Here is a 13414-nt window from a genome sequence, read left to right as displayed (position 1 = left end):
CCAAGAAAATGTGAATGTGACACTGAGTAGACAATACACTTTCGTTTAACATGCCTACATATACCCCTTAAGGCACCTTTTCAAACCGGAGTTTCTGACCTTCAAGTGACCTTGACAATAACATGAAATATTAAGGAATGAAAACTAAATGTCAGTACAGGATGATACTTGCTACAAGTCTCGAGCAATCTTTATTCTCAAATTGTACAGGAAGATGCAACCCCCAGCCGCACTTCCATTTTTGCAGCCTCCAAACACAGCTCACAAACGCAAGCCAACAAACATACACTACTTCCAAGCATACTTCACCCACATGTTCTGTTGCAGCACACTGCCCATGTTCTGTTGCAGCACACTGCCCATGTTCTGTTGCAGCACACTGCCCATGTTCTGTTGCACCACACCACCCATGTTCTGTTGCAGCACACTGCCCATGTTCTGTTGTAGCACACTGCCCATGTTCTGTTGCAGCACACTGCCCATGTTCTGTTGCAGCACACCACCCATGTTCTGTTGCAGCACACTGCCCATGTTCTGTTGCACCACACCACCCATGTTCTGTTGCAGCACACTGCCCATGTTCTGTTGCAGCACACTGCCCATGTTCTGTTGCAGCACACTGCCCATGTTCTGTTGCAGCACACTGCCCATGTTCTGTTGTAGCACACTGCCCATGTTCTGTTGCAGCACACTGCCCATGTTCTGTTGCAGCACACTGCCCATGTTCTGTTGCAGCACACTGCCCATGATCTGTTGCAGCACACTGCCCATGTTCTGTTGCACCACACTGTCATGACCGCCACACCACCATTTCTCAATACCCAATACTCTAACTATGCAGCAAAGGCTTTTCCCATCCCATTAACCATGCAGGAGACCTCACAAAACACATCAATATAGTTACCATAAAAATAGTTTTTCTAAAACTTCCAGCAACTACAAACAAACCAGGACGTCGGTTATCACTCCCTCTACTTTGAACAACTTATCACTGAACGTCTTGAACAACACAGGTCCAGACGTTATCAGTGAAACAAGGAACTCCAGCGCATTTATGTAATGTAAAATTCTCTCCGCAACTACAAGTGTGAATATGCTCCTTTCACTTTTCATCTCTTATCTTCTCACATTAATCTCTTCACGACACTTGCAAACACCAGCACCTTTACGTATATTTCCTCTAATTTACACACCACGTCCTTACTCCCCGTCGTTTTTATACACTTCACATACCTACACTAACTCATTTGGCACGTTTGGGCTCAAGTTTATCAGGGACACATTAACAGCTCACACTGACACCACTTGACCTGCACCTTACACTGACACCGTAACCTTCACTTTATAAATGTAGCACGGTTGTGCTCCTCGTCGAGAGTTACAGCCCCGCTCCTGTGCCTGGTAAGTCAACTACGGGCTCACCATAGCCCGTGCTACTTGAAACTTTTTGTTCCAAGTAGCGAATCTTAAACAACAACAACTGCTCCTCGTCGCCTGCAGTGCTCTAGCTCTGTCACAGTTGTAGCGTGGTTGTGCTGCCTGTCCCCTTCAGTGCTCCAATTGTAACCGCTAGTTTGCAAGTGTACTGATGTTTAAATTTAATAACATTCAGATAAATTTAAAAACGTCAAAACGTCCCTGTGCTGAATACGAAAGAAACTGTCTTTACATCAAGTATGTGTACAGTATGTGTAAAGAACATTATAAGCTTTTCCAATGCCACTGGACCCTTATTTGACCTTCAAATAACATCTGTCGTCCAGATAATTTGTATACACAAAAAGAAAATTTGTTGAGTCGGAAAAACTAGGAAAGTTAACTTTCTAACAATTTTGTATAACATTGACTTATCTGCCGACATCACTTGTGTACATATTCTTGTTAACAACTAATGCCATTTATTATCACTCTAATTTTCAATATTAATATTATACTATTATTTCTTTTATCAACAATAATAAATCCGATGATATTATTGGTGGTGGTGTTGCAGTGAAAATATACTTTTTGATGAAAGGAGTAAGGTTCATGGACAGATCCAGCACGACCTCAGATACACTTTGAATATACGGAAACAATAACACAAAAATGACAAAACACATACTCGCTCTCCCGATCATTCCCGTAGGTTACTAACACGGGTTACTAACATGGGTTACTAACATGGGTTACTAACATGGGTTACTAACACGGGTTACTAACATGGGTTACTAACACGGGTTACTAACATGGGTTACTAACACGGGTTACTAACACGGGTTACTAACACGGGTTACTAACTTGGGTTACTAACACGGGTTACTAACATGCTGCGTAAGACACATCACTTGTTTTCCTATACAAGCAATCTCGTACCAAATTGTACACTAAATTTATTGTTGTTTGTTGTTAAAGATTCGCTACCTGGAATAAAGTTCCAAGTAGCACGGGCTATGGTGAGCCCGTAGTGTCTTATTTTTTTGTGTAATTTATTGTGTTATCGTGATTTAACCACTTACTTTCTTCGTTTAATATAGGGAAGTTATAGCAAAATGCAAACTGTCAAGTCTGTTAAAAACAACACCGAAGGATATTTTCTAATAAACATCAAGTAAAAGTTAAACAAAAATCTTCTGGTAAACCTGTTTATGATCGAGTAGGTGAATTTCAGTATACAAAAAAATCCCATTAACATGACGTATCAATGAGAAAATCAGTAGGAGGGAAGGGAGGAAATTATCAGGGAAAAGCACCAAACCATTACGACTATACAGCACTTGAAAGGGATCAGGCTAGAGGTTTGGAATGGGACGGAAGGGGGGGGGGGTGGCATGGTGGCCAACCACTTGGACGGTCGAGGATTGAACGCCGACCTGCATGAAGCGAGACCGTCGCTCTACTGTCCAGCCCAAAGGGTTTAGGAGCCATTCCTTTTGACCGTATCGCGGTGTAGTAGTTTATGGCGTGTGTATTGGACTACCCAGAGCATAGGTTCGAGTCTTTCTCGTGGCTCCTACTGATTTCCTCGTGAATCTTCAAAGTGGAATAATGACTAACCACCTCAGACGTCACATCACTCATGTGTCGTTTTCATAATAACTCCATCAGGAAGTAATAAATTTCTTATATTTTCTTGTATTTTCCACTTTCAGAGGGCTCTAAATTACAGTGTTTGACGTACATTACAGGACCGTTTCGTGCAAATGAGCAAGAGAGCACAGTACACCAATAACCACGCACGAGTCAATCGCCTTCGAAGCCTCCATTAGATAAGTAAAGAAATATGTACGCCAATAGCTATACAATTACCCACTGCTAGTGCATGATACATTATGCTATGAGGCGCCTAGTGCGCAGTAAAGTTTTATGTGGGAGTGTAATGATGCTCTCATGTTGCCTCCTCACGTTCACCCAGAGAACCTCGAATGTGAGGCAAATTTTTGTAGAATATCAGTGGATGAAGGCGACACCTATCAGAGTCAGGATGATAACGTTATTTCAGCTCTACGTGATGTTTTTGGTGATGCTGGCCTCATGACTGAGGATAAGAGTTAATAATGAGATGTTTGTGAAGGTGGCTGGTCGTGTTCTTGAGAACGATGAGAGACAACGTAGTGATGTTTCGAATATTCATATTAACATAATCACATGTTGAGTCCACTAGGCGAGTAATTAAACACACACACACACACACACACACACACACACACACACACACACACACACACACACACACACACACACACACACACAAGAATATTGTGCAAGGAGCCTATGCTATGCTTTCTAACTTCAGAATTGCATTTAAATACATGGATGGTGATATACTAAAGAAATTGTTCATGACTTTTGTTAGGCCAAAGCTAGAATATGCAGCTGTTGTGTGGTGCCCATATCTTAAGAAGCACATCAACAAACTGGAAAAGGTGCAAAAACATGCTACTAAGTGGCTCCCAGAACTGAAGGGCAAGAGCTACGAGGAGAGGTTAGAAGCATTAAATATGCCAAAACTAGAAGACAGAAGAAAAAGAGGTGATATGATCACTACGTACAAAATAGTAACAGGAATTGATAAAATCGACAGGGAAGACTTCCTGAGACCTGGAACTTCAAGAACAAGAGGTCATAGATTTAAACTAGCTAAACACAGATGCCGAAGAAATATAAGAAAATTCACCTTCGCAAATAGAGTGGTAGACGGTTGGAACAAGTTAAGTGAGAAGGTGGTGGAGGCCAAGACCGTCAGTAGTTTCAAAGCGTTATATGACAAAGAGTGCTGGGAAGACAGGACACCACGAGCGTAGCTCTCATCCTGTAACTACACTAAGGTAATTACAGTTAGGTAATTACACACACACACACACACACACACACACACACACACACATTTTTAATACAGTTATTAAACACACAATAATTGAATCAGATTTATAACTAAAAAATGCACAAAGATCTTCAAAGATCTATGCGATTAGTAGTCAAACATTCACGTAGGCACTAATGAATGTGAAAGTCAAGCTTGTGGACCTCCTGGCATGCTGTATAGTCAACCATGACTATCTATCTGGATCTGACATATTTTAAGGTGTCTAAATACTTTATCCAAAATTTGCATAGCCCCCCCATGAGTATTTATATCCTGTAATCTTGACTGAAACTTATATGTATGTCCCTTGTACTGAGAGGCAGTGAACAAGGTCAGATTTTGATAAATTGGACAAACATTTTTATTTTTAATTTTGTAAATGATCATGTTATATACTGTCTAACCAAGTATGTAGTTTTAAAACATATATGAAAGTTGAAGTCTGTAATCAGCAGCAGCATATTTACTGTTGTATTACTTGACTGAATTATTAAGCTTAGATTAAATTGCATTTAAATTTTGTATATAGAAATGTAATAATAAACTCGTTATAATAAACTCGTTATATCATATTAAAGTGAAATTCCCCCGCCCCCCCCCCCCCATGTCAGGCTTAGAAATTTGCTTCATCCCAATGACTGATATCAAGGTAACTCATTAACTCACAGGTCTGTTGCTATCATTCGCTTAAAAGTCTACTCGCTGTTAAATCAACTCATTCCCCACAATAAATTTACCTCCCTTATGATAGTTGTTGGAGCAAGTGGGACGGTGGAGAGGAGGCTAAGAAGGAGGATGAAAGGGAGTAAGAAAAAAAGAAACTGGTGCAGTAACGGAGAGAGAACAAGAGAAGATAAAAGTGATAACAGTGACAATTGAATCATGTCAAACATTTCACGTGTTTTCATGTGTGCAAGTGGACATTCTCATATTTGTGTCGTCTAGGTGGAGCTTCAGCTCTTGGTTTTCGTCTCTGAACCTTCAACAGACTCGTGTACTTTACGCTGAAAACTTTGGATTGTCGTATAAACTTATTTTTTGATTGCATGCATGCATGGAGACTGACTTCCCTGAGTGGAGAGACTGGCGTCTCTCCACTCTATTGTCTCTGTTCTCACTGTAACCCTTTGCTTCCTTCCTCAGAGATACTCTCAGACTCAGCTTAGGACTCTTACAGATGCACAACCCTGCTTCTCTAGTTTGAGTAGGAGTCTTTCATGCGAGAACATATCGAATGCCTTCTGACAGTCGAGGAATATCCAGTCTGCCCATCCCTCTCTCTCTCTCGTCTGATTTATGTCTTTTTGTTGTACAACTCCAGCAACTATTAGCTTGCTTCGGATCAGTTTCTCTAGCAACCTAGAGGTGATACTTGTTAGTGATACGGGTCTGTAGCTGACCGGTTTCTGTCTTCCCCCCTTTCTTGTAGACTGGCACCACATAAGCCATTTTTAAAGTCAGGAAACTCTCCCGTTTCTAGAGAGGAATTAAATATTATGCCAAGAGGGCTGCATAAGCCCACTTTGTATATATAGTGATTTCTTTCTGTTCTGTGTTCTCTACATTTATTCGATGCCCATTTGCTTCCAGACACTGCCTGTTGAACCATGGCGCAGTTGTAACACTCTCCCTGCGCTTCGCGAGCGATTTGGCCTGAGTTCGTATCCTAGCCGGGGAGGATTGACTAGGCGCCAATCTTTAACTGTACACCTTTGCTCACTCAGCAGTGATTGAGTACCTGGTTGTTAAACGATTTGGCGGGGGAAAATTAAGATTAAGGACTTGCCCGAAAAGCTATGCGAGCTAGTGGGTTAACAAGAATGTAAGAACTCTTGTATATATACATAAACAGTGCATAAAAATATGCCGGTCTTTGTGCAATAAATGTAATCAGACTTTCATGGATTTATCTTCAATTCCCTTAAATAATCATAAATATCAATCGATACTAATAGCAGTTGTCATACTGTCAGATAGATATACGAGGCACTTTGCAATTTGGCCTAAATTTATAGAAAGTAACATTCAGGTGAAAGTGCTGAACACTACACTTCCGCACGCCTTGTATGTGCGCGTGAGTGCGTGTATTTGCGTGTGTGTATTTGTGTATGTATTTGCGTGTGTATTTGCGTGTGTGTGTATTTGTGTACTCACCTAATTGTGCTTGCGGGGGGTTGAGCTTCGGCTCTTTGGTTCCGCCTCTCAACCGTCAATCAACTGGTGTACAGGTTCCTGAGCCTATTGGGCTCTATCATATCTACACTTGAAACTGTGTATGGAGTCAGTCTCCACCACATCACTTCCTAGTGCATTCCATTTGTCAACTACTCTGACACTAAAAAAGTCCTTTCTAATATTTCTGTGGCTCATTTGGGCGCTCCGTTTCCACCTGTGTCCGCTAGTGCGTGTGCCCCCTTGTGTTAAATAGCCTGTCTTTATCTACCCTATCAATGCCCTTGAGAATCTTGAATGTGATGATCATATCTCCCCTAGCTCTTCTGTCTTCCAGCGAAGTGAAGTTTAATTCCCATAGTCTCTCCTCGTAGCTCATACCTCTCAGCTCGGGTACTAGTCTGGTGGCAAACCTTTGAACCTTTTCCAGTTTAGTCTTATCCTTGACTAGATATGGACTCCACGCTGGGGCTGCATACTCCAGGATTGGCCTGACATATGTGGTATACAAAGTTCTGAATGATTCCTTACACAAGTTTCTGAATGCCGTTCTTATGTTGGCCAGCCTGGCATATGCCGCTGATGTTATCCTCTTGATATGGGCTGAAGGGGACAGGTCTGGCGTGATGTCAACCCCCAAGTCTTTTTCTCTCTCTGACTCTTGAAGAATTTTATCTCCCAGATGATACCTAGTATCTGGCCTCCTGCTCCCTACACCTATCTTCATTACATTACATTTGCTTGGGTTAAACTATAACAACCATTTGTTCGACCATTCCTTCAGCTTGTCTAGGTCTTCTTGAAGCTTGTGTGTGTGTGTGTGTGTGTGCGTGTGTGTGTGTGTGTACTCACCTATATGTACTCACCTATATGTGCTCGCAGGATCGAGCATTGACTCTTGGATCCCGCCTTTCTAGCTATCGGTTGTTTACAGCAATGACTCCTGTCCCATTTCCCTATCATACCTAGTTTTAAAAGTATGAATAGTATGTGTGTGTGTGTGTGTGTGTGTGTGTGTGTGTGTGTGTGTGTGTGTGTGTGTGTGTGTGTGTGTGTGTGTGTGTGTGTGTGTTTGTGTGTGTGCGCGCGTGCGTGCGTGTGTAAGAGAATGTCTATTTATCAATTTCAAGTACGTTTATTGAGACGATAAAATACATCTCAAAAGGATAGGGTAACTAAGGCTATTTCTACCCTCCTCGTTTTATCTATCTGTCCACAGTAGGAGGGCAGATGCTTGAGGCTAGCTCAACCATCTTTGCTGGGGTAATACTCTCGGGTTCGGGACGGACACAGACTGGTCGAGGTCGCCAGAATTCAAGAGAGAACAGCATGGCATGGTAACATATTGACCCCCACACAACTAATATTGGCACTGCCGGCCAGATACATCTAGCTAAATATTTTAAAAATTAAAATTTCAGCACTAATATTGTTCTTATAGTAATATGAAATATTTTCATCAATCTCGGGAAAATTAACAGAAATGTTCTAATCATCATACTTTGTCCATAGCAGCATAAAATAGACGATCGTCCCATAATTACAAATGCTTTCTCAAGACCATCAGGAAACTAATATATTTTTTTAAATTCATCTTAGGGGGAAAAAGATAAATTTTTATTATAGTATTTTTGTACATTATGCACCGACATCAAGAAAATTAACACCATATTTTATTCCTCATACTATGGCCGTAAACAGAGAGAACGCGTAAATTATGATCGAGCCTCCACCATCTATCTTAAGGTTATTTTGAGATGATTTCGGGGCATAGCGTCCCCACGGCCCGGTCCTCGACCAGTCCACCTTTTTTGTTACACATCCCCCAGGAAGCATCCAGTAGCAGCTGTCTAACTCCCAGGTACCTATTTACTGCTAGGTGAGTAGGAGCATCAGGGTGAAAGAAACTGCCCATTTCTTTTCGCCTCAGGCGGGGATCGAACCTCGAACCTTACCACTACGAATATCGAGCGTTGTCCACTCAGCCGTCAGGCTTCCTTAAAGCCCCTTCCCCTTTCTCAAAAAAAATGGGAAACTATTATATATTTTATATATTTCACACTGTTAGGCTCTTCCCACCACCTGACCACCCAAATGCTAAAGGAAAACTGTTATATTATTTTTTATAAAAGAGAGAGCCGGTCGGCCGAGCGGACAGCACGCTGGACTTGTGATCCTGTGGTCCCGGGTTCAATCCCGGGCGCCGGCGAGAAACAATGGGCAGAGTTTCTTTCACCCTATGCCCCTGTTACCTAGCAGTAAAATAGGTACCTGGGTGTTAGTCAGCTGTCACGGGCTGCTTCCTGGGGGTGGAGGCCTGGTCGAGGACCGGGCCGCGGGGACACTAAAGCCCCGAAATCATCTCAAGATAACCTCAAGAGAGAGAGAAAAAGAGAGAGAGAGAGAGAGAGAGAGAGAGAGAGAGAGAGAGAGAGAGAGAGAGAGAGAGAGAGAGAGAGAGAGAGAGAGAGAGAGAGAGAGACAGAGAGAGAAAGAGAGAGAGAGAGAGAGCGTTTAAAAGACCCGGGCAACGCTGGGTATCCCCGTAGTATTATATATAATACATATTACAATCAAGAACCTGATTCTGAACTCGAGCAAACTCTTCGGGAATCACTCTGTAATCAAGAGACTAATATTGAAAATTCAGGTGTTGCTATGGTGACAGGTGAGTCAATAAATATCATCCTCCGCAGACAAAAACCCGTATTATCGTAACATATGCACTGAGAACTATAAACAAAAATGTCTTCAATTTGCAATTGAACAATTTCCACAACGTTGTACTTTGTAATCAAACTCAAACACTTAATGGAAAAAGATTATTTAAATTGCTAATTTGAATACTGACTCGTTACACCTAATATAAGGCGCGAACTAACCCCTCCAGATAAACTTTTAATATCTTGCTGTGTCCGAAGAGTTAATAAAAATCATCGCCATCCCTTAAATTACCTTCCAAAGTGTTACAAATGAGCCAATTACTTATCCAGTGAACTGCCTCGTGTTTATAACCTCCTGCGCCTGCTTGGGATTTATGCTCTCACTCGCCCTCTCGCTTGCCAGGTGACTTAAATTGGATTGTTGATTCGTACAGAAGAGAGTTCTTACCAAGCATGCAAAGCAAACTCAAATGTTTTACTTAGAAAAAGTATCTAAAGTTAAACACATTAAATTGTGTTAGATGTTGTTTATCTTATCAAATTGTGATTGTATTTACAATTCTTTGACGCAGTTGCGAATCCTATATTTAACTGAAATTAAATATAACTATTTCAGTTAACATGGAAACCTGACTGATTTTTGTTTTGTCTAAGATGCAGACAGGCGAACGAACCTTCATACGTTAGAAAAAATATATGAAACGGTGCTTTTGCAGCAACCCGTCCTCATACTAAATACATAACAGTTGTAAGCTAGGGATAAACAGCCTACAAAAAAATAGTAAGGCCACTTTTACTCTGATGGTAAGGTGATTACCTCTTGATAAGTGATGTATTCTACAGTAAGTGGTACCCCTTGCTATGCTTCAACCCACAGAATGACACGATCTGATTGATTGATGAAGATTAAGCCACCCAAAAGGTGGCACGGGCATGAATAGCCCGTGAGTGGTGGCCCTTTTGAGCCATTGCCAGTATCAATAGATGATACTCGAGATCTGTGGAGGTGCGACTGCACCCTGTGTGACGGGAGATGTCTCCCGTGGACACGATCTCCTACAACAAAGATCTAATATCATCTAAGACTTCTTCAAGAGTTCCAAATGAGGTGAAGCTGTTGATTTAGGCGGCTGTTGTCTTCAATATCAATGTAATTTGATGTTGAGTGGCTTGAAATGAACACATAATCTCTAGCTAATCGCCGCAGAATTTAGCCGACACGAGATGAGCTCTCTGCTGGGCATAGCACCCAGGTTCTTATTCAAGATTTTTTTTTTTATAGGGTTTTCTAAGTATTATTAACTCATCAAAATTAGGGACTTGAATTGAACTAATCAAAACAAGGTATTTAGCCTAGATCTATTTTTTTACTAGACGAAATAGAAACAATGGAGAAATAGAAACAACTCTGACATAGCTGCAGATATAAACTGCAGCGGTATGCAGTTTTAGGGTACTCAGAGGGATTTAAATACCGGAAGACCAAAACTCTCCCAGCATTTAATGTTTCAAGAATCAGGGCTGAGATTTTTCAACAATTAAGGCAACCATTTAGAAAACCTGTACATCTTTCTTTAATTATGGAGGACTAGTTTACATTTATTAAGCAGTTTATGAGCTCCGAGGTACTACGAAGTTGTTTATAACATTAATAACCTTGGGTTGTGAAGTTTCTAATCCCATAAACTGTAAATTAAATGTAAACAAAGCCGCCATGATTAATGAAAGATGTACAGATATCGTAAGTGGTCGCGTAAATGTTGGACGAATCCTTGCCCAGGCTCACCTAGGACAGTTTCTTAGCAATTCTCCATTTACTAATTATGGAGACTTGATTCTCATCTCGAGCTACGTTAATCTTATTGCTGCTATTTGGGGCAATGATACAAAGGCAATGTCCTAATAACCTGCGAGGATGTTTCCCTAATCGCTTAATTAACCTGCACGATTAGCATCATGTGAAGAGCAACGATGGAAAAATCGTCCAATCCTACACTGAAGCTTGAGGAAAGATGACTGTCGTGTATGGAGATTTAAGGAAAAGCAGTGAACATACATGCTTGGAGAGTTAATTAAGGCAAGTACTATACATGTTGGGATGTGGACAAATAACTAATGTAGATGGACGGTTGAGAAACAATGACTACCAATAATGGATGCTTGAGAAAGGATAACTACTAAGTGCAAAAAATGAACACTAAATATGTCACCTGCGGCACAAGGCGGCGAGGAGGTCCAGCACGAAAAGGAAGGAAAGGCTACTATCACATGATATGCTTAATATGGAAAGGCAAGTCCACTGTTATTTAAAAATAAGGCACGGTTACATAGGGAGCTGCAATAATGGAAGCAGTAATGATAAACTGTCTTTAACCAATGTGTTAATGAACCCATAAGAGATAAGGGGTAATGATTAACCAGCCAGATATAACCGGTACTCAATTAGAATGAATAAGACAAAATTTAACACCAACTATGGATTCAAGAATTATAAATCTTTTCCTCGCAAACCTGACAGAATTCTTTTCCCGAGCGACAGAGTTCAGACAGGACATTAGCGTGACAGACTGCAGATTTATGGACAGTCGGAAAGCCTCCAAACCGGTACTCCACATCCAGCAATTGAGCAAGTTGAAAACAAGAGATAAAAGTGACACAGAAGGAGCTCAAGTGGATGCATAAGTACGCAAGCAACAGAAGATAGTATCAAGTAAGGTTTGAGATTTCAGACAAGCGAAATTCCTGATCAATGTGAATTATATCCCAGAGGGAATAGACTCCTACCTCTGTATTATTTGTTGACGTAAAAAATATGAGGAATAATAGAATGGAAACAAATACAGGATGACCTGGAAGAACAAAGAATTGCAAAGTAATGAAGCTGAGATCTGGGAATAGAACGGCAGACATTAGGATAAATTGGATGGAAAACATTCCTCTAATCGGACAGAAAAATACTCAGGGTTTGTATCATATCCAACCTGTCCCCCGAAGCCAACATGAACAGGATAGCACTAGCTGTATACGCCAGGTTAGAAGCTTTGGAAAATCAAGAGGTATGCCTCAATAAAAACCCCCAAGCACAGCTATGTAAGTACAACCAGACGAGCACAAGAGCGCCACCCACACCCACTACCGCCTCATTTGAAACACCCACCATAACTCTCATCCAAAACCCTTATAAAGAAGGTAAATAACACGCCATAAAAGGGGAACTAACATAATTAACATGACCGACCGCCCATTACCCATTAAGGGCCGAACTATGCATTATCTATTAGAAGAGTTACTCAGAGGCGACTCACTGACCGCCTAACTACCTGCTTAATATTCATGGGTATTTAAATTATTGTCCAACGCCGGAGCCGCTACAGGTTCGGGCAGGTGTGGAGGCTGGGTGTTGGTTGTCAAGGTTGTAGAGGAGGTAGTTTTGTTGTGGTGGTCAATTTATGGTGGCCACTAGGTGCTTGGCTGATTAAAATACATGTCTGGCGCAGTAACACAGTGTGGATGTTAACTGTGTCGTAGGAATTTATGTTGTGATGGTAAAGTTATGTTGGTCATGATGTAGCTGTGGCTGTTGTCCAGAGTTAATGTAGTTGTCGTTTTGGTGTTTGTAGATATTTAATGACTATAATGATGCTGTTATGGTGATGAGTGTGCAGTTATTGTGTTTGTGAGGGTGGAGCCTCGGCTCTTTAGCACCGCTTTTCAACCTTCAATCAACTGGTATACAGGTTTCCGACCCTATCGGGTTCTACCGTTAATTCTTTTGAAATTGTATAGGGAGTCTGCCTTCCCCACTTCATTTCATAATGTGTTCCTCTTAGTGTCTATGGTTTACATGAGTACTCAGTTTCTTGTAACACCCATCGTAAATAACGTTCTTGTTTGCCGTATTAATTTCCATGAGAAAATTGAATATGGTAATCATGCCTTTCTTAACTCTTCTGTATTCCAGCATTGTGAGGTTCGATTCCTTTAAATTTCCCTCCTGTCATACCTCTAAATCTGAGACTATTCTGGTGGCATACCACTTTACTTGCTCCAACTTAAGTTTTGTGTGGTATGATAATAACTCAATGTTCACATAATTCATGGAATATGTGGCGCCTGCACATATCTGGCATTTGTAGTATATAACGTCATGAATTATTAATTATGTATTCACATTTGTAATGGCAATTCGTGTGTTCACTAATCTAGAATATGAAATTTAATGTGATTTTAGAGA

At 41.0% G+C, this 13414-nt stretch overlaps 1 protein-coding gene across 1 annotated transcript; it reads right to left on the bottom strand.

The window, feature by feature from the left end:
* Positions 1-288: 288 nt before the first annotated feature.
* Positions 289-771, bottom strand: LOC123752109 (uncharacterized). Its single transcript, XM_045734175.2, has one exon. The coding sequence runs from the start codon at positions 769-771 to the stop codon at positions 289-291; it is 483 nt and encodes a 160-aa protein (XP_045590131.2).
* Between the last annotated feature and the right edge of the window lie 12643 nt (positions 772-13414).

This window comes from Procambarus clarkii, chromosome 24 (assembly GCF_040958095.1).
Source record: "Procambarus clarkii isolate CNS0578487 chromosome 24, FALCON_Pclarkii_2.0, whole genome shotgun sequence".
Lineage (NCBI taxonomy): Eukaryota > Metazoa > Arthropoda > Malacostraca > Decapoda > Cambaridae > Procambarus > Procambarus clarkii.
The sequence above is the reverse complement of the archived record's forward strand: the minus strand, read 5'-3'. Positions and strand labels throughout refer to the sequence as shown.

Excerpts from the sequence above, each read along its gene's own strand:
- LOC123752109 (XM_045734175.2), bottom strand. The coding sequence starts at position 771 with ATGGGCAGTGTGCTGCAACAGATCATGGGCAGTGTGCTGCAACAGAAC.